General features: G+C 35.6%; 2 protein-coding genes across 4 annotated transcripts; one reads left to right on the top strand and one right to left on the bottom strand.

The window, feature by feature from the left end:
- Positions 1–255: 255 nt before the first annotated feature.
- Positions 256–8,793, bottom strand: LOC142608171 (elongator complex protein 2). The gene is made up of 10 exons (XM_075779885.1): positions 8,489–8,793; positions 8,281–8,368; positions 7,712–7,797; positions 7,326–7,479; positions 5,239–5,399; positions 4,343–5,020; positions 2,730–3,051; positions 1,856–2,073; positions 1,550–1,727; positions 256–870 (listed from the first exon to the last, which is right to left on the bottom strand). The coding sequence occupies exons 1-10, from the start codon at positions 8,633–8,635 to the stop codon at positions 362–364; spliced, it is 2,541 nt and encodes an 846-aa protein (XP_075636000.1). The 5' UTR covers positions 8,636–8,793; the 3' UTR covers positions 256–361.
- A 1,977-nt stretch (positions 8,794–10,770) lies between these two features.
- Positions 10,771–15,581, top strand: LOC142605716 (uncharacterized). Of its 3 annotated transcripts, none has more exons than XR_012839109.1 (10): positions 10,771–11,207; positions 11,338–11,415; positions 12,668–13,375; positions 13,475–13,577; positions 14,156–14,247; positions 14,370–14,544; positions 14,656–14,826; positions 14,916–15,016; positions 15,152–15,263; positions 15,395–15,581. XR_012839109.1 is itself a non-coding variant. In XM_075777152.1 (10 exons), the coding sequence occupies exons 1-9, from the start codon at positions 10,890–10,892 to the stop codon at positions 15,209–15,211; spliced, it is 1,815 nt and encodes a 604-aa protein (XP_075633267.1). In that variant the 5' UTR covers positions 10,772–10,889; the 3' UTR covers positions 15,212–15,259; positions 15,395–15,581. The 3 variants fall into 3 exon arrangements, 1 of the variants encoding a protein (XP_075633267.1); XR_012839108.1 differs by having other exon boundaries at positions 10,772–11,207; positions 14,147–14,247; XM_075777152.1 differs by having other exon boundaries at positions 10,772–11,207; positions 14,147–14,247; positions 15,152–15,259.
- The last annotated feature ends 5,045 nt before the right edge of the window (positions 15,582–20,626 follow it).

Raw genomic sequence — 20,626 nt, 5'->3', positions numbered from 1 at the left:
CTGGTCAATGTATTGAACTTTGAATTTTCAGGCCATGCTAAGTCTCAATCATGAGTCAAAATCTAGATGATAGCCAGCGTGAGAGGTTTGAACTTTGAAGAAGGAAGGCTGCTCTTCTTATATAGAATTATAGTAAGAAGTTGAAGTTGAAAAAAGCCTAGGCCATAAGTTAGAGCTTGTTTACAACGCAAGTAACAATTGACGATTAATGGGGTCCATCATGGAAATCTAACAAGCTGTCTTACAGTCCCATAATTTAAACGAGGTCTAAAACAAGCATATTTCCATTAGAAAGAATTTAAGTGATTATAATCAGCCATCAATATAGGGATTAGCAAAATTATGTCTATAGATACAAAAATTAATTTTCCGCGTAATCAACATTTACCTCAAACACTCTAACACAATTATCAGCACCACATGAAGCAAGCTGTACATTCTTGCAATTTTCACTCTTCTTGGGGCCTTTCCATGCTAATCGGTTTACTGCAGAGACATGGCACATGAAGGGATCAAGTTTTACTGCAACAGCAGCAGCTACACCTGCTGCTGAGCCACTGCCATCATCAGCTCTTCTGACAGACAGACTCCAAAGTTCAATGAGTCCGCTTTCCATTCCAACTGCTAGGAAACCATCATTTTTCTGGTGACCAAGACCAACCCAAGATAATGCTGTGACACTACTATCGAATTGTGGCAAAGTCATAAGCAGCTTAACAGAAGATCCCTTATCGACAGCCCAGATCTTCACTGTCTTGTCCCGTGAACCCGTTGCAAATTCATGACCATAGGGATTCCAAGAGCATGACCAAATAATTCTTTTGTGTGCCTCCTGCCTTGCTAGGAGCTGATAACTGATTTCATCAGTGCCTAAATAGACATCAATGAAACTATGTAATTAAGATTTCTTGTTAAATTCCACAAAAAGTCCAAATTGGAAAGGGTTGTCCTGACTGATTCCAAATCAACAACGCCATTTTAATTCCACTCCCAATGAATGTTCCATTTGTCCCTTATTGTTTAATGAGACAAAGAAAAAAAATGTGACTAAATATTTATGGGTGGGTGCTAGGAAAACAAGAGGTGATGATAAGGGTATTATACAAACAGCAAAGGAAAATGATTAAGATGCCAATATGCCAAGAGGATGAGATGTGGCAGCAAGCAATGGTGGTGTTTACACAAAAATTTTCATTTTTTTTTTTCAACGCATTTCTGTAGATCTTTGTGTAAAACAAAGGAATATAAAGTGAAGAACCCTAAAAGTCTTCTCTTACTGAATCTAATCCACGAAGCCTTCCTGTTTTATCTTATCTTACCATGCTGAAAATTTTCAGTAATTAAAGAGAGAATTTCATTGTTCCCTCACAAAGTCCTTCAAATGAGAAAATGCAAACCCTCCAATGTGCTAAATGTAAAGAGATGACCAAATAGAAAGCAGTAAACATGCTTTTTTTTTTTTTTTTTGATAAGTGGAAAGCAGCAAACATGCAATACGATATGTTGAGACGAGACAATCTCACTTGAAATGGTGAGGGGTTTATAGTACCTGTTCTTTTGATTGTGAAAACGGAGAATTGGCGATCCCTTGAGACAGCCAAAAGCATGCTGTCATCATGAGAGAACTCCATCTGTGTCACAGTTAAGCTGTGAGACTGCAACTGACCAACTGCCTTCCATGAATCCACTTGCCATAGCCATATTTCTGCTGCTGTTGCTGATTGGGCCTGCAAACACAAGTATATAAGCAATAATGTACAACCCACCTATAGCACTCACTCAGCCTAGCTCTATTGAAATTCACTTTCAAGAATTTGTAACTATAATAGCAGAACAGCTAAATGACACCATATACCTTGCATGATGAAGCAACAAGCTTCCCTTCATGGTCACAGCATAAAGAAAACAATTCATTCCCATGACCATAAAGTTTGTGTGATTCTGGCCACAGTGTATGCCATGCCAGTTGATCTTCAATTGGAGGTTCAGTCAACACAGCTGGAACAGCATCAGGAATAGTTTCAATGGTGTCAAGGCCATCATTCCCATTTCTGTCATGGTTATCATGTGTGGCTGCATATAAATGGCCCATTAAATCAGTTCTACCTTACCAACTTATCAAGCACCAATTCATTTAAAAAAAAACCTTTATCTGCACCGACCAATAATAAATTGAAAACTTACATTTTCACATTGACAAGGAAGCTTGAGAGCTTCTTCTTTTTTTTTTTTTTTTTTTTTTTGGATACGTAATAAAAATCCATTAAAGAAAAAGCTCAAAGGGGCACAACCAGGAAGCTTGAGAGCTTCACCACTAAAAAGAACAAAGACTTATAAAAATGATAAGGTTAATTTATCTTTTCACAATACAAAAGGTAGAAAAAGAAAAAGATAATGTCCTTGAATTTATTTAAGATTCTTTTATTGTTAACTTTAGGATAGTCTTAAAGGTTTTTTAACCACTAAGCAATGCATCATAACAAAACAGGGTTAAAGAGTCTATAAATCATAATGATAAAAAGAAAGTCAATATATATCTAGATAATATAAGCGAGAGAAATGCCAAGAGCCTTTATATATATACATATATAACAGCTGTCAAGCTCTTAAAATCTGGTGGAAAGAGCCAAAATTATAATCGAAAATGGTGTCGATGGATATACTAGTATCTTTCCAATCCAAATATCATGCTTGAGATTTTGATTGAGAGAAGAAAGAGAGAAACTCACCCTGAACATAGATGGGTTTCTGTGATAGCCCAAGAGCAGACATATTTGCGCCCAAGACCTGAACATCTGCTTGGAGATCTTCAGGTAAACTAATATTCTGTGAAGTGGCATGGTTCAATGTCTTCAAAAAAGACAAAGTAGCTTCAAAAACTCTGGCAACTTTCTCATCAGCTCCACTGACAAAACGATGGTTCCCCTTTCCTTGGACGATGGTCACACAATTAATATCATGACCATGAACCTGAGGACGTGCAATTTCATGCCAAGAGTCCCCATCTATAAGAGAAGCTTCATTTTGCCATGAAGCATATATTCGAGTTGTCTGCATATTTTAAAACTCATGAAATCAATAGCATCTTTAATAAGAGACTGCATGCAAAATATTGTTGACAATTACCTCTTAAATTATAGAGAAATAAATAAAACACTAGGTAAGCAATCTGCCTACTTAACTAAAATTTGTAGGATTTTCAGTAGACTTTTTTCAACTATCAGCCATATTGCAGATCTCATATCAATACGAAAAGTTAATAGGAGAAAAAAAAGTAACAATTTACTTACAGAAATATCACTTTAAGAAAATAAAATTGTCCTTTCATTTCAAAGAAAAAACTAGAAGTTTCACCATTCCTATGACTTATCAATTTTGCAGTAAAAGAACATCTCTAATGTTCAAAGATTGTTTGAGTAGTAATCTCACTAACTTAGAACGTGAATTTCATTACCAAGTGCTAAGATGGCTTGTGTTCTGATGCAGGAAGGGCCACACTGGTATCATTTTCCTAAATATTTTTTCAGAGGTCAAAACGGGCTTATTGAGTAGTACACAACTCTTGCTTACATAAGCACATATCCCAGTTTTTCAGATAAAAATTGTGTCAATAAGAGAAGCTTCATTTGATTGATTTTCAGCTCGTTTACTCAGAATTGAATCCACACTCAAGACTATACTATTTACAAGATACATCTTTGGTGAGTTACCCATATCACGTACCAGGTCGGACATCAACATATTGCTTAAAAATTAAAAAAGTCAAAGAGAAAAGGTCATTACTCAGGCTGGTCACACTAAAGTGGGGTCCTGGAAGGGATAACCTGGATATGGTACTCCCTTTCAGCATTTTGTTTGTCTTAAGCACCAGCTATCAAAACTTAAGCCTATGAACTTGCACTTGACAACCCGAGACTCTTACCGTTGCTAAAACATACAAATTTGAAATGTACTGTTCAAATCACTTGTGGTGTTCACTTGCCCTTTATGATTTGCATTGTTAGTCACAGACCACTTGAAGACAATTTCAGTTCACAACAAAATGCAATACTTACCAGCCTATTAAATGCCATACAGTCCACTTTTCTAAGTTGAAACTGTATCAGTTTCTTAAATCATATTTTACTCACTTGTCATCAGCATGGGATAAGTGGATAACTTTCCAAATACTCGCCACATCTATAACAAATTTACAAGTTTCATGCAAGAAATATAGGAAAACTAATTGAAACACCAAGTCATAAATTCTCTATAAAAGCCAACCCGTAACTGCAATCAGAACATTTTTTATAAATAACAAAAAATTCAATAAAGTTCTTTAGCACTATGGCCAATATATTACCTGGTCATGACTAACTGACAGTACGTATTCACCAGATCTTGCCCACACAATATCTGTCACTCCTGCAAAGTGCCCAGAGGGAACTTTTTGTGGTTGCCAATTATCCAGGTCCACACCAACATTTTTCCAGAGATGGAAGGATCCACCATATCCATGTGCTAAAATTGAATCCCCACTTGGGCTCCAATGGCCACCATAAAACCCCAAAGCACAATGACTTAATTCTCCAACAGTGACAACATTCATCCAGATTCCAGAATTCTTTTCAGGTTGCCAGATCATCATTGTCTTGTCCATAGATGCAGATAAGATGCTTTGAGGCTGATAGTAACCAATACCTTCTACAGATTCAGTTGAAGGGGGTTGCCACTCGACTGAATATACCCAATCTTCATGTCCAATTAGAAGAGATTCCAAAGATATTTGATAAGAGGATGAACCAGCTACAAGCAAAGGGCCTTCAATATAAGATGCAAGACTCATTTCTTCTTTCCTGTATGCACCCTGAGTGCTGCAAAGAGAACTCCTTAGAGCCATCTTCCATATGCGTATGCCTTTGTCCTGAGACGAACTTACAAGTAGAATACTATTTGGTTCACCATTGGTGCATATAGGTAATGAGAAGTCCAGACTTCGGATCCAGTCTGTATGCCCTTTTAATTCACAAGCACGAAGAAACTGAAGGCGTATGCCAAAAAACCAAAAATAAGAAGGAAAGGACCCAAAATAAGTTACTGCCACAATGAAGACTATATAGGAACTTCAATGTAACCAATCAAAAAAAAAGAGCTTCAATCAAGTTACTGCCACAAAGAAGACTACATAGGTAATTCAATGTAACCAATAAAAAAAAAAAAGAACTTCAATGTAAGATTGACAAGTAAGACACAAGATACCTTTCCTGTCCTCTCTCCACAGTAAAGATGAATCTTGTTATCCAATCCTCCCATTGCTAGAACCATATGACCAGTATTTCCAGGCAATTCCGCTAATGAAAGTGCCACCATAGGTTTCGAACCAACAAAGAGAGTTTCCAGACATTGCAATTGACAATCACCTAAAATAACCAAGAAAAGGTTTTTATTAATGTTTTAAAACAAAATGTCTGCAAATAAGCTTCTTAGAATAAACTTAGTACACAAACTAGATCAATTCAGATGCAAATTAATATCAAACAACAAGACATTTTGAAAACCATCTTGAATATAACCACATTTGAACAATTCTTCAGAACAGCGACTATGACTTTTTAGGCTCGAAACCATGACATAAAGTAAAGAGATATGAGAGTTATAAGAAATTTGACATAATATAAAGATCTTTAACTAAGAGACAAACCATATGTGTGAATCAAACTAAGAAAAAGAGGCAAAATAAGACCCATCTCTTTTTAAACAAGGCGGGCGCTATTATTCTAGTAGCTAACCATATCCAAAAATAAGCCTGGATAGACATCAATTCTTTAATTTTGAACAATATGGATAAGAAAAAACAAATTCAAAACATGTCTTTTTGAATCACATTTTTTAAAATAAGGTTATTCAGCAAGTATAAATCTGCATTTACAAAAAAAACGTTAAATAAAAGCCTGCCCCAATTAATCTACTCAGAAGGAAGCTCTGGGTGGTTGCCATGCCTCATCCTCACACAAAGTCTCTTTTGCCACATTCTCACTCTGCAACATAAAACTAGCCCTAACTTTGAAATCATGCAATCATAGAAACCATTTTTTTAACTATCATGCTAAACCAAGTGAGCAGCAATCGTTTAAAAAATGAATAGACATGCTCCCAAACAACCCTATAGGCTTTGGACTTCGATGGCTGCTAGAAGGACGTGAGAGGGCTTAGTTGTTACTTAATTCATTTGGCCTTTCTTTCCCTTTTCATTTGTTGGCTAGAGAGCCTGGCTATTCTTCTTCCAGGGAGGCAAGGTTGACCATCTACTAATCAAACCCTTTTTCTTTAGCATCAATGTAGTAGAGCTTCCATTTGTTTGGAGATATATATATATATATATATATATATATATATATATATATATATATATATATATATATGTTTATGAAGTCCCATTTAACTATGTGCTACTCAGCAATATATAAAGAAATAAAATATGATTAGTTGTTTATATCGCTCACGTGTTATTAGGGTATGAAGCCTCATCAAGGGGATTTCTGCAGACATTAAAAAGCATGCTGTCATACAAATCAAGTATCTTGTTGAGACTACCAAGATTATTAGTGTCAAATAATTAATATGCCGCTTAGCATCCAGGCCCACCAGGGCTCTTAAGTTTATTACACAAGCAATCTTTGTGCTAGCAAACACATCTGCACTCATATTAAAAAATCTTGATATGGTACAATTGAACTATCAATAAATTTCTCACACCAGTCAACTCTAAGAGAAATTTATCAAGTTGGAACAATCGTTCTAAGTCACAGTACAACTTTCAAAGTCAGAGAATCCAAACATGGCCCATTTATTCGAGTTTCATTGCTCTGCAAATCAACAAGTGTTCCAGAAATGGCCATTCTATACATAACATGAACCTAAAGCCAATGCTTTGCACTTTTAGCACATGCACTGTGAAGTTAATAGCATAACATTCCTAAAGCATTGCTAACCTCATGGATATTCACTTGACTTTAGCCACAGAAACCCTATTTATATACAATCGATTTCAACAAGAAGCAAAATATTGTCTGCGTAGTCTAGAATTTCTTCAATTCCAGTAAAGCATAGAACTACGTGAGAAGCTCAACAAACTTTAGCGCCTTAAAAAAAACTACTACTAAAGAACTAAAATAAGTGTTTGATAGAAAGAGACTATCATCATAACAAATAAAGCATATAAAGAACAATGATGTTCTTCTATTTTTTCTAGCAAATGGAAGTGACATACATACTACGTACAAGTGCACCATCAGCATGCATGACAGTTTGACAGTTTTAATTTATTTCAGGAATATATGACTAACCTCCGGTAGTAGATGGGAACAACACTTCCCATACATGGACTTTACCATCTGAAGAAGTTGAGGCAACAAGTGCCTCGGTTTTAGTAACCATAATTCCAGTAATGCATGTGACACCCTTCTTGTGTGATTGTGGTGCTTGTAACGCATACCTCCACTGTTAAAAAAAAAATTTAACTAATTAGTTGGTTTTAATTCTCTCTTTTTTTTAGTGTTTAAATTATAAATCAATCATCTAAAGCATATTACGGGGAAAATTTCATTGAACTTGAGGATACGCAAAGTGCTATTTGGGAATACGTTCAATTAGCTATAAATGAAAGAGTCATATTGCCAAGAAACTAAAAATGAAAAGAATTGAATAATTACTGAGGTACACAAGCAATTACCTTTCTCTCAAGAAGAGAAAATTCCCACAGAATAATGGCACCATCAGCATCTCCAGAGAGAAGGTAGTGCTTCTCTAACTCTTTAGCTAAATACAATTAGTAAAGATCAATTAAAAAACCCAGTAAGAGATCAACTATGATTATACTTCTAAAATCCTTAACTTTTTAAAAGGAAAAAAATAAGTCACCTAGTCTAGTTCAGAAATTTAAAATGCGGTAGCTTTGAGAAGTCAGCTAGTCTAGTACACAAGCAATTACCTTATATAAATTTGTCTGAAAACAACGACACAAACTTAAAATATGGTAGCTTTGAGAAGTCCTTTTGGTTTCCAAGAAAATTTATAAACGGTTATAACTCACATTAGACAAAGAAGTTTATTGAGTATAACACTGAAGTAAAGGGCATTCCTTTCTCCCCAAAATTTTAAACTTCTACTTTCTTTTGTTTTCCTATCAATTCATAAAACCACCCAATAGACCCGTTAACTAGTCTAGTTCAGAAATTCCAATTATGCCAAACCAAAACTAAAGCAAGGACTTTTAATAAAAAACCCAATTCAAAAATATACCTTTAAATGCAAATTTGTTACTTGGAAGCCATTGGGTGCAATTCACAGAGGATTTGTGGCCCGGTAGAGTTGTCACAATCTGTGCAGTCTGCAAAAAAAAAATAATAAATAGACAACCCAAAAAACAAAAGACAGAAAGAAGTCAGTTTGATGATATATAAGAAGATGGGTATTTATAGAATGAAAACTAGAAAACAGAGAGAGGAACCTTGGGAGAGAATATAACAACGGCGTTTTGGGCACCAAAGGCTACCAAATCACAAGCTCCCCATGAAACATTGTTCACAACTCTGTTGCACCCCGCTCCTATAAACACTTTCTTCACCTCCGTTCCTCCATTTATTGACATGGTCATCAAAATAAATATATTACAACAGAGAGAAAGAACCAAGAAGAGAACAGAGAGGTTGTAACTTGTATCAGATTCAGAGAGCGGCCAAGCCTAACTGAGAAAGCCTCAGGCTTCAGCCAACAGCGAACAAAGTAAAGAGTGATGGTGTATGCTGGTTGGGCCGCTCGGCCCAGCTAATGGGTGCTCCACCAAATGTAATATTTTACACATATTTAGTTATTTTTTTAAAAAAAAAATTCTAAGATTAACATTTTTTAAAAAAAAAACAAATGTTGAACTATATTTTCTTTATTATGTTTCATAAAAATACATCAATTTTTCTTTCTTTTTTTAAAGATAGATTTCAACTTTACTAAGCTATAATACTCTTATTATAGGTGATATGATTGTTTATTTTGCCAATGTGTGTTATGATATATGACAATAAGATTATTATTAAAATCAATATTTATAGTTTTATGTTTTACTATAGTTTAGATTATTAGATATTAATGTCACATGGAACTTACTTGAGTCCAATATATTTATGTATTGGACATGTTAAAATGTGGACACGTGATAAGTATTTGACACATATCCGCATTTCAACAGATCCAATACACAAGAACACTTGATCCAGTCATCGCCCAATATCACATAATAGGTTTTTTTTTTTTTTTTTGAGAGAATTTCAATACACACATATATATAACTTTAGGATAAACTATTATTTTGGTATTGAAAATTTAACAAAATTTTGTTTTTCATCCCTAAATTTTAAGAAAATCATTTTTTATTTCTTAAACTATTGAAAATTTTTATTTTATCCATAAACTATTAAAAATGCTTCACTTTCTATTCTTCAATTAAAAAAAGTTTTCCTTCTCAAAAAAAAAAATTAATTCTTTTTTTTATCCCTAAACTATTGAAAAATGTTCTTTTCTCATTGCATGTGCTCCATAAAAATTCAGGAATGAGGCTTGTGAATCACCATTTCAAGAAGAAGACGTGCTGATAAGGGTTCCTACTCGTAGGTGGTCTTAAATGGTGATTCGCCATCAAACTTCTTGATGAACTCAGTTGCGCATGCAAGGCCAGGTTGTGATCATAACAACATGGCCATGCATTATCTAGAGAAATAAATGTTGTGTAAAGTGGCATCATGCACATTAGATATCAGGTTAGAATCTCATACATAATTGGAAGTTTGGAACAATTGCTAAAGAAGCTAGAATCAAACTTGGAATCATAAGTATAATTTATAAAGTAATTAGTGTGTTACTGGTTTTTTTGTTTTTTTTTTTTAATTATTTATGCATTTGATTATGTGCATGTGTGTAAGCTTAAGAGTTTGATATTAAACTTGAGCTCACAAGCCACACTTAGGTTTTTGGAACTAACATTGTTTGTTGACTTAGTTAGAGTTTGGGCCAAGTTTGAACACTTTCACAACTCAACTCAAATTGGATGTACTTGATTACAACATGAATAGAGAGGAAAAAGGCAATTTCACAAAATTACAAAAAATTTGAAATACCCAAAGAACACACAAAATTAAACTGAAAACTCAAACTCTATTCAGAACACCACATTGTTCTTCGCTCCACTACAAACTACTCTTTAATTAAATTTTACAAAACCTTTAAAAAGAACACATTTTGCAAAATACGATATTAGTACCAAAAAATCCAATTCAAGGTCAGTCATTCTTCACACCACTGCAACCAATTCGGTGTTGTTGTTTATCTCTCTCTCTCTCTCTCTCTCTCTCTCTCTTAGGACTAGGTGGGTTAATAATTTTATTTATTAAATATTTTGAAATTACCAAAATGATGCCATTTTAAGCGTGTTTAACAGATGAGTTTAACGGAGCCTAAAGACTTTATTAAACAATTTTAAAACTTAAAACATCTCAATTGAAAAAAGAAAAAAAAAGTGAGAAGCTTGAAATGAATTTTGATAAAAGTAAAGAAAGTGAGTTATAATTTTACAGTTTTGCCTAAAATTTTAACACATAAATAAATGACAAACCACTTATAACATTCACACGTAAAGACACAACAGTTCACAGTTTACACAACAGCTAGCCGAACCGACCAACAAGAAATTGGGCAAAATTATAAGGTGTGAAAAATGTTGGGTCAATGATTCATTCACACACGTTTCACAAATTGGATTTATTTGTCAGATTTGGAACATCATTATTGTTATTGCTGTCCCAATTCCACGTTGGCACCAAAGCAAAAGCACCGAAACGAAGAAGAAAGTAACAAAAAAAATGGCAACGACGATTCAATCCGATATTCGCTCGGCTCTGCAAGTCGCCACGTCGACCATCCTCTCACGCCGCGGCGGCAGCGGCGGAACCTTTCGAGCAGTGGCTGTTTGTTCGTTTCCCAATTGGAGAACTAAGTCGTCGTCGTTGAGGCTGAGAGCTTTCTTCTCCTCCTCCTCCTCCTCCTCCTCCTCGTCGAACGACGCCGTTTTGAAGAGTCAGGAAAAACCGCCGATATGTACGGCGGACGAGCTCCACTATGTCTCGGTATCAAACTCCGATTGGAAACTCGCACTCTGGCGTTACCGTCCTTCCCCTCAGGTCTGTTAAAAACTTTTTTTTTTAACTTTTTTAAAATTATCAAATTTATTTACTTTTATTTAATTAACGTTGTTTATTAACTATTAGTATTAATAAATATGAACCAAAAAAAAAAAAAAAAATTATGTAGGCTCCTCCGAGGAATCATCCGCTGTTACTGTTGTCTGGAGTGGGAACTAATGCTATTGGATACGATCTCTCTCCTGGGGTAATTTTTTTTTTTTAACCTTATGATGTTTTTTTTATATATAATGTGTGTTTAAAGACAATGATGTCTTAATCTTATAATAGTGCCAAGTTAAATTTGACAATTTGAGAGAGAGCAATATGAAGGATATTACCAAAAAAAAATTGTGTGGGGCCCCAAAATTTTCATGTTTTGGATTCTATTTTTGTTTCGTTTGTTTGATACTATGTCTATGACTATTTCTTTTTTTGGCAAATGAGTATATGACTATTTCATTAGGATTATGGTTGAGTTTGTGTTGAGAGAGTGTGCTTGTAAATTTTGTGAATTAAACAAGGAAAAATATGCTTTACAATTTTTTAGAATGTTTTTGAGGTATGTAGGACACTATAGTGTTAAACATGTATGAATAGTTATTGTAATGAATCTTAAGTCAGGCTAGGGAATGGTAAAGCTTGACTGCCTGGAAAGTGGGGATACATGAATTGATTATTTGTGATGTATTTGACGATCATTTGTGAGGAAGGAGCGACTAAGAAGGTCATTGCATATCAAGTTGTGGTGGGATATGAAGTATGGAACTGTGATTGGATTATTGTATCTTTGTTGGAAATGTAAGAAAAAAGCTGTATAAAAATGACAGTATAATGTTAGTAGTGGTTCACCCAACTCACTAAAGCTGCAATTCTAGTTGTAGTCAGCATATGCATCCTTTAGCATTTAGCTTCATTGTGAACCTCCTGTCCTCTGTGTTATGTCCAAGGAAAATCAAGAATATTCTCAACGCCCATATTGACAAACTTTTAGGCTTTGTTTTTCTGGTAACATGATTATGAAGTTAATCCTCTGCATGGTGCATTTATACTATGAACTTGCTTAAATCATTTTTGGGAATTTTCACTAATTTTATCATCAACCTGTCTGACCTGAATGTACTTATCGATGCATTTACTTGTATTTTTACTCATCCAAACTTCTTTTTATGTTATATGTTTCTCAATTTTTGGTCTCTTGAGTATAGTTCACCCTGCACATCATTGGTTTGGTTCCCTTAAGTATCTTTTGTTATGCCATTTGTTGCTCAATCCTGTGAGTTTGCCTGAAAATGGTATTAAATGTGACACTGATATCATGTAATTATTAAACACTTATGCAGCTTAAGAATAATTTAATGATTCTTTACACTTGGGTGTTTTTTTTTTGGTCTCCTACATTTCCCACATTTCTATACCACAGTATAGCATCCTACTAACGTATGTGGTATCTTTTTCAGTCTTCATTTGCTCGGTATATGTCTGGCCAAGGGTTTGACACATGGATCCTTGAAGTTCGAGGCGCTGGGTTGAGTGTGCAGGGATCAAACACCAAAGAAATTAAGCAGTCTGCCAATGAAAGATCTGGGCAGATGGAAGCTGCTTCCAAGAGTGTGACCAATAGTGCTTTTCCCGTGGAACCACAGTCAACTAATAGCACTATTGCTTTTGCAGAATCTGAGACTTTTGCTGTCAAAGGAAAAGAGTCTGAGAGCATGGTTGTCAAAGGAGACACGACGGAAATGCCAACAGTGTGGGATGAATCAAGACTGGTTATGAAATTGACAGAAACCTTTATGCGTTTGTCTGAAAGACTCTCTGGCTTTCTCAGTGAAGGTCAATCCAAGATCATGTCAGCTAAATTATTTGATCAGATTTCAAAACTTTTGGTGGATTCTCAATTATCCGGACGATTTAATGATATAAGGGATAAGCTATTAGGTTTGTTGGAAACAAGGCAAAATTCCAGTATTGCTAGCCAAATCAGGGATCTGAGCCAAAGAATTGTAAATATCATTGATGAGAGCCAACTATCTGTTTCACCTCCGTTGTTTGACTTGCAAGAGCGCTTTGTTTCAACAATAGAAGATTTCCAGAAGCAACTTGACTTGATAGTGAAATATGACTGGGACTTCGATCATTACTTGGAAGAGGATGTTCCAGCTGCGGTGAGGTGACTTTTATCTGGCTGGAAAGCTATAATATATAAACTAAGCATGCCTACCCTTTACATGATGAACTAACAATGTTCAATTTTGTCAATATAGATTGAATATGTAACAGCAGAAAGCAAACCAAAGGATGGTAAATTGCTTGCAATTGGACACTCCATGGGTGGTATCTTGCTTTATTCAACCCTTTCACGATGTGGTACAATTCCATCCCTTGTATTGTGCCATGTTACAATTACATTTACCCACTGGTGGCATTGGTTTTTGTAATTGCTGTCTGTAAGCTTTTTATTGTATTTCATGACTTGCTCTAATGGCTTGACCTTATACTGTGATTGATCGAAGGCTTGTTGCTATGCACAATATTTCTTTCAGTTCCAGTTTGTCATAATTATAACCAATTATGTCATGGGTTTGACCTTTCCTCCTGTCTATGGAAAATGATAACTGACTTATTAATGTAATATGGCCCTTCACTAATGTTGTGTGGTCTGAACACCTCCAATGATTAATGAAGATTTTTTAAAAATATTAATTTTATGGATTCATAGAAAATGGTGAGCCATTATTATGATAGTTTCAGGTTTTATACTAATTTAATCTAAGTTTAACGTCATTTAGAATGTGTTTTTTTTTTTTTTTAATCATTTTTTAAAATGTTATGTTAGTTTGTTTCAGGTTTTATACCATGTTTGTCTTTCTTCTTTCCATTTATTTTGTGAAGAAAGAAGAATCCTATTGATGCATTCATGTATTTTATCTTATAAGCTTTTGAAGGAAGAGACTCAAGATTTGCGGCTATTGTTACTTTGGCATCATCCCTTGACTACACATCTTCAAAATCAACACTCAAATTGCTCTTACCACTTGTAAGTGGATGTAAAATTTCATCATTGTATCATCCCCATGTTAGATTCAATGACTATCTTCTCAAAACGTTTGGAAGAATACCCTTTGTTGAGAAACTAATATCAAGGCACTTGTCATACAGGCGGATCCTGCGCAGGCTCTCAGTGTACCTGTTGTTCCTTTGGGGACATTATTGGCAGCAGCTTATCCTCTCTCATCTCAAGCTCCTTATGTCTTGTCTTGGCTTAATAATCTTATTTCAGCAGAGGACATGATGCACCCTGAGTTGTTAAAAAAGCTTGTATTGAACAACTTTTGTAAGTTTCTGGTCCGTCTACATCAATTGAATGGTTCAACTATATGCATGATATCATACCTTGAATCACCACTAACTACTAATAAATGTAACCTCCAATTACAACTGGCAGGTACTATACCTGCTAAACTTCTCTTGCAGCTTACAACGGCTTTTCGAGAGGGTGGGTTATGTGACAGGAGTGGTACCTTTTCTTACAAGGATCATGTACATAAAGGCAATGTCCCTATCTTAGCACTAGCTGGTGACCGGGATCTCATATGCCCACCTGAAGCTGTAGAGGGTATGCTTAAATTCCAGATGATTTATATATCTACCTTGTTTGAGATTAATAGTCTATGCTTATTTCTTATGATGATTTGGATGCACCAGCAACTGTTAAACTCATTCCTGAGAAACTGGTTACCTATAAAGTATTTGGAGAGCCTGGAGGTCCACATTATGCCCACTATGATTTGGTGGGAGGACGATTGGTATGAATTTTTTTTTTCTTTTTTTTTTTTTGGGGGGGGGGGGGGGGGTGTGGGCGGCAGGGATGATGGCATAACATCACATCTCTTTCAATTTATTTATCTGCACAGCTATTTGTGTAATGCTTTAAAATGCAGGCTGTGGAGCAGGTGTATCCATGTATAACCCAATTCCTTACTCGGCATGACTCAGCATGATTACATAGGCAATGAAACTTCAAGTTACGGATTGAATTTGATTTCCAAGCAGGCATGAAACATCTCTCTTATGATTTTGATTATTACACATCCCTATAGGATCTTTGGTTTCTTGGAACATGCTCTGTACTTTATTCCACTCGCACTTGATGTAATTGTTTGCCTTTTTCATTGGTGATGTAGGGAGGATGTACAGATAAAAGCATTCCATGCCTGGAGGACCTTGAAGATTTTTAGCATAATTTACATTGATTTGTACTATTATGTAAACTAGCCGATATCCCGCATGATGCGCGGTGCAATTTGATAAATTTTGTAAGAAATTACTTATGACCCATTGATTTCATGAATACTATTATTGTTAGTCACACTTAGTTTATGAGGTTTTCTACTAAAACTAAATTCAAACTAATTACATTGGGGGCGGGCGGAAATTCCTTTAATTCATGCAATCAAGAAATGTCACCAGATCATAGTAAAATTGTCAACTACAAACCTATTGGTTCCTAGGTGTCTTTTTTGTATTTTTTATGTTTTATATATCAATTAGCTTTAAAAACTTCTAGAATTTCACAATTTAACCTCCAAATTTTAATTGAACTAAAAGTAGCTAAAAATAGATCCTTACCAAGTATACGCATCATACAGAAAACCAAAAATATAAATTGGCACATAATATGAAAAAATAAGCCTAAATAAATTAGAATGCTACATAGGTAAAACCGTATACATTAAATCTAAACAAATTATCTAAATCGAACGTAGTATTTTGAAAATTAACATATCTCTCAGAAAGAAAAACAAAGATATTGTGAAAAAATTATGGAAGTTTAATTTTTAAGTAAAATAGAAATGGGGATTTATATTAGATAAATGTGGAGAAAAATAATATTTGTCCAATTCATTGAATTCGACTCTTGCAATTCTGCATTGAAGTTAGTCTTATGCAGAAAATTGCAAAGTTTTTTTGATTCTTACATTTCCCATGACTTTTTAGATCCATCCGTATTAATTCAAAGCATGTAAAGTTATAAATGTATACAAATTCTTTGAATTTTATTCTGACATTTCACTTTTTAAATCCATCCGTATCAATTCAAAGTATGTAAAGTTATAAATGTATACAAATTCTTTGAATTTTATTAATACATCGAAATAATTGCATTTGCCATTACTTAATAGTTTGACATAAATGCTAAATTTAGATGAGGTGGAAGCCTAAATGAGAAGGATGTTATACAATGTGCCACTTGGCAAAACTTCATGTTTTCTCACATGACGTCTCTGCTTTTATATATAGATATTGTGAGAAAATTATGGAAGTTTAATTTTTAAGTCCAATGGAAATGATGATTTATATTAGATAAATGTGGAGACAAATAACATTTGCCCAATTCATTGAATTCAACTATTGCAATTCTGCATTGAAGTTAGTCTTATGCAGAAAATTGCAAAGTTTTTTTTATTCTTACATTTTTCATGACTTTTTAGATCCATCTGTATCAATTCAAAGCATGTAAAGTTATAAATGTATATAAATTCTTTGAATTTTATTCCTGCATTTCCCATGACTTTTTAAATCCATCTGTATCAGTTCAAAGTATGTAAAGTTATAAATGTATACAAATTCTTTGAATTTTATTAATACATCAAAATAAATGCATTTGTCATTACTTAATAGTTTGACATAAATGCTAAATTTAGATGAGGTGAAAGCCTAAATGAGAAGGATGTTATACAATGTGTCACTTCGCAGAATCTTATGTTTTCCTACATAAAGTCTCTTTATATATATATATAGGGTCCGGTTAATATGTGATCTTAAGGCACACATTAAGTCATCTATTTTTGGAAACATTTTCTCAGGATTTGAAAAAGCTGTCAATACTTTTTCAATTTCCGAGAAAATATTTCCAAGAATGATTAATTATTGTGTGCCCTAAGGACACACATTAGCAAAATCCATATATATATATTGATTGATTGATATTGATTATTGATATAATTGGTGTTAAGAGAATCAAAATCAAGCAAGCAGGAGCAAGGAAAGCATGCTTCTTTCCATCATACAGTGCCTGGATCTCTGGTCAATTGCGTAATAAGAGTTTTGTTCAAAATATATTATTTCTTGCTTGACTAACGCCATAACCTGCCCAAGCCAACACCTTTAAACGTGTCCTGTGATATCTGAGGTATAATTTGCTCTAATACACCTTTTGTTTATCTAGTGTCTTAGTTTTTAAGATTGCTGGCAAAAATCTTGGTTCAAAACAAAGTGTTGTAAAGGGTCGTAATTTAGTCAAATTTGATCTGTATTAATAGGATTGTGTTAGGGTTGAGTGTGGATCATAATTTGTTCAAAGACGAGGGTTTTGGTCCGTTCAAAGGAGATGAGTTGCCAATCTTTTGGTCATATCTTTTACACATTAGGGTGTTTGTTGAGGTTATAAAAAAGAATCCATCTCTATTTCTCAATCTTTCTGTGCGCGCTCTTTCATGAGTTGTGGTTTAAAATCAATAAGATTTCATTGTTTGACTCTACATCATATCTTATCTAAATAATGCTATTATTATTTGATGGGATGGGAGTTGGGACTATAATTTCCATCATTTTGTAATGTATGTGCAAATATCAATATTTTCACCCAAAGGTTTAAAAAAATAGGAGCTCCCTTCGTAGGAGTTTTTTCCTCTCTTCTCTATTAGGAGCTCTTTCTCCCCTTAGCTTTTGCGTGGGGCTTTCTCTTAGATTACCAACACCCTGCAATAGAGCATGATTCATCTAGTGATCTAGGATGGAGCAAGCACTTCTTAATGGATTACAAAACCTATAGCTAACTAAGGAGGAAGAGGAAGACATTCAAGTCACAGTAAAAGGTAGAGCAAATCTACTAGAGGAATGTGCCCTCAGTCTCTTTGGAAAGCTTCAATCAGACAGACAACAAAATCAACGTGCTCTAAAGAACACACTCAGGTCCGTATGGAAGATGGGATCAGATTTAAGGGTAGTTGAAGTGGGTAACTTTGTACTCCAGTTTAAGTTCAGTTCATAATATTAGCTGGAATGGGTTGAAAGAAATGGTCCATGGAACTTTGACAATAATCTACTCCTGTTATGTCGTTGGAAAAAAAGGTCTCTCGGTAGCAAACATTGCGTTCAAGCACTCACCCTTTTGGGTCCAGATATGGGGGCTTCCCTTTGAGTTAATGGCAGAAGAAACAGGGAGAGACATTGGGAGAAAAATAGGCACCTATCTTGAAACTGATCGGAGATCATGGCAGACGGACCAGGCCAAATTTATGAGAGTCTGTGTGGCCTTGCAACTCCATCAACCACTCCGCAGAGGTGGATACATTACAAACCTGGAAAATGAGAGTGTGGGTCACTTTCAAATATGAACAACTCCCAACTATCTGTTATATTTGCGGCAAGATCAGCCATGACGATAGACATTGTGCAACCTCACCAAGTGCACAAACAGCTAAACACCAATATGGAGATTGGATTCGGGCTAATGGGATTCACAAAAGTTAGGGAGGAGAACAACCCAACAAATCCGATAGCTACCCTTCAAGGAATGAAAGTGAAAGATCGGATCCGCAACAGGGGAGGAATGGCAAGGATGATCCAACGGCTAACAACAGTTGTGGGAATCAACAATCAAGCGGGAATCAAGGGCCTAAACACGCTGACGAGGCTGAGTTGACAAAGAGTCAGGCGGTTGGTCAATCAATCAATTTAGACAGTTCTATGGCTAGTCTTCTCGAGGCAAAGAAAGGTAATGCCCCACGCAAAAACTCTCTTTCAGCGTTAGTTAAAGGGAAAGAAAAAGAATGCTTAGATAAGAACTCAGTTGTGGGCCAACAAAAGCCCAAAAAAGTTGAATATAGCCCAAGTTGAATATAAAGGCAGAAGAAGTTGTGGGCCTTCTTGACACAAACAACGGCAAGTATGATAAGCCCAAAACTAAAGCTTGGAAAAAATTAGCTAGAGAACAGGGCTCACAGAGTGATATAGTTATGGCAGATCAAAGAATTGAGCTTGGAAATAAACGTGTAAGTGGTATTGAAGCTCTAGAAATTAAGGAAAAGAGAGTGACTAAGAAGAATCGTGGTGAAGCTCTCCCCTCTGATGAGCACCAAACCAAGGAAACGGCAATGGCTGCTGGACAGCACCACCGAAAGCAATGATCTCCTTGTCCTGGAACTGCTGGGGACGTGGGACCCCCCGGTTAGTTGGTGCGTTGCGCGAGTTAGTGTAGCGTTGGGATCCCACGGTGGTCTTCTTAACGGAGACAAAGAAGAAAAATGCAGGTATGACAAAAGTTAGAATGAAAATCAGTTTTGAAAATGGATTCTATGTGAAGAAGAAGGGGAAAGGTGGTGGTTTGGCAATGCTCTGGAGAAAGGAGGTGAACCTTGAAATCAAGAGTTACTTAGTGCATCATATTGATGCGGTGATAACAGGGGATGGGGCTGGATTTCAATGGAGAATAACAGGTTTTTATGGGCTTCCTGAAACCCACTGCCGAAAGGAATCATGGAACTTTCTTGATGCATTGAATCGCCAATTCAAATTTCCTTGGTTGTGTTTTGGAGATTTTAACGAGATTCTCTCATCGAAGGAAAAAATGGGTGGCGCTCTAAGGTCTCAAAACCAGATGGAGAGTTTTAGAGGAATAGTTAATAGGTGTGGCTTCAAAGACATGGGATATTGCGGAGCAGACTTCACCTAGTGCAACCATCAGGAAGGTATTGACAGGGTCTATTTGAGGTTTGATCGAGCCTTCGCAACATTAGATTGACTTGAGCTTTTTTGTAATATCAAAGTGCACCACCTTGTGAATACTACATCTAACCACAGCCCCCTCCTTCTAACTGAGGCTTGCTCCTTGAGGCGTAGTAAACAATGCAGGTTCCATTTCGAGGCATTGTGGACGACCAAGGCAAATTGCAAAGAAGTCATTGAAGAAGTGTGGAATAGTGGCTCGAATCTTAGCACTCTGAGTGGTCTTGCTGCAGGGCTTAAACAATGTTCCAATGCTTTAACGGGTTGGAGTATGGGAGTCTTTGGACATATACCGAAAAAGATTGAAGAAAAGAAGAAGATTTTACATAAGCTAATAGTGCAAGACAAGGAGAGGCGAAATGGAGCTGAAATTAATATTTTGAAAAAGGAAATAAATGAATTACTTGATGGGGAAGAAGTGTGGTGGCAGTAGAGATCAAGGGTTAGATGGTTGGGTGAGGGGGATCGAAATACAAAATATTTTCACTCACGTGCATCAGAGAGGCGACAAAAGAACACTATATTGGGTCTATGGAATGAGGAAGGAATCTGGTGTGAGAGCAAGGAAAGTGTTGCAGCCACAGCTATCTCCTATTTCGAGAACATCTACACTACTACAAACCCCA

Source organism: Castanea sativa, chromosome 8 (assembly GCF_040712315.1).
Source record: "Castanea sativa cultivar Marrone di Chiusa Pesio chromosome 8, ASM4071231v1".
Classification (NCBI taxonomy): Eukaryota; Viridiplantae; Streptophyta; class Magnoliopsida; order Fagales; family Fagaceae; genus Castanea; species Castanea sativa.
The sequence above is the reverse complement of the archived record's forward strand: the minus strand, read 5'-3'. Positions and strand labels throughout refer to the sequence as shown.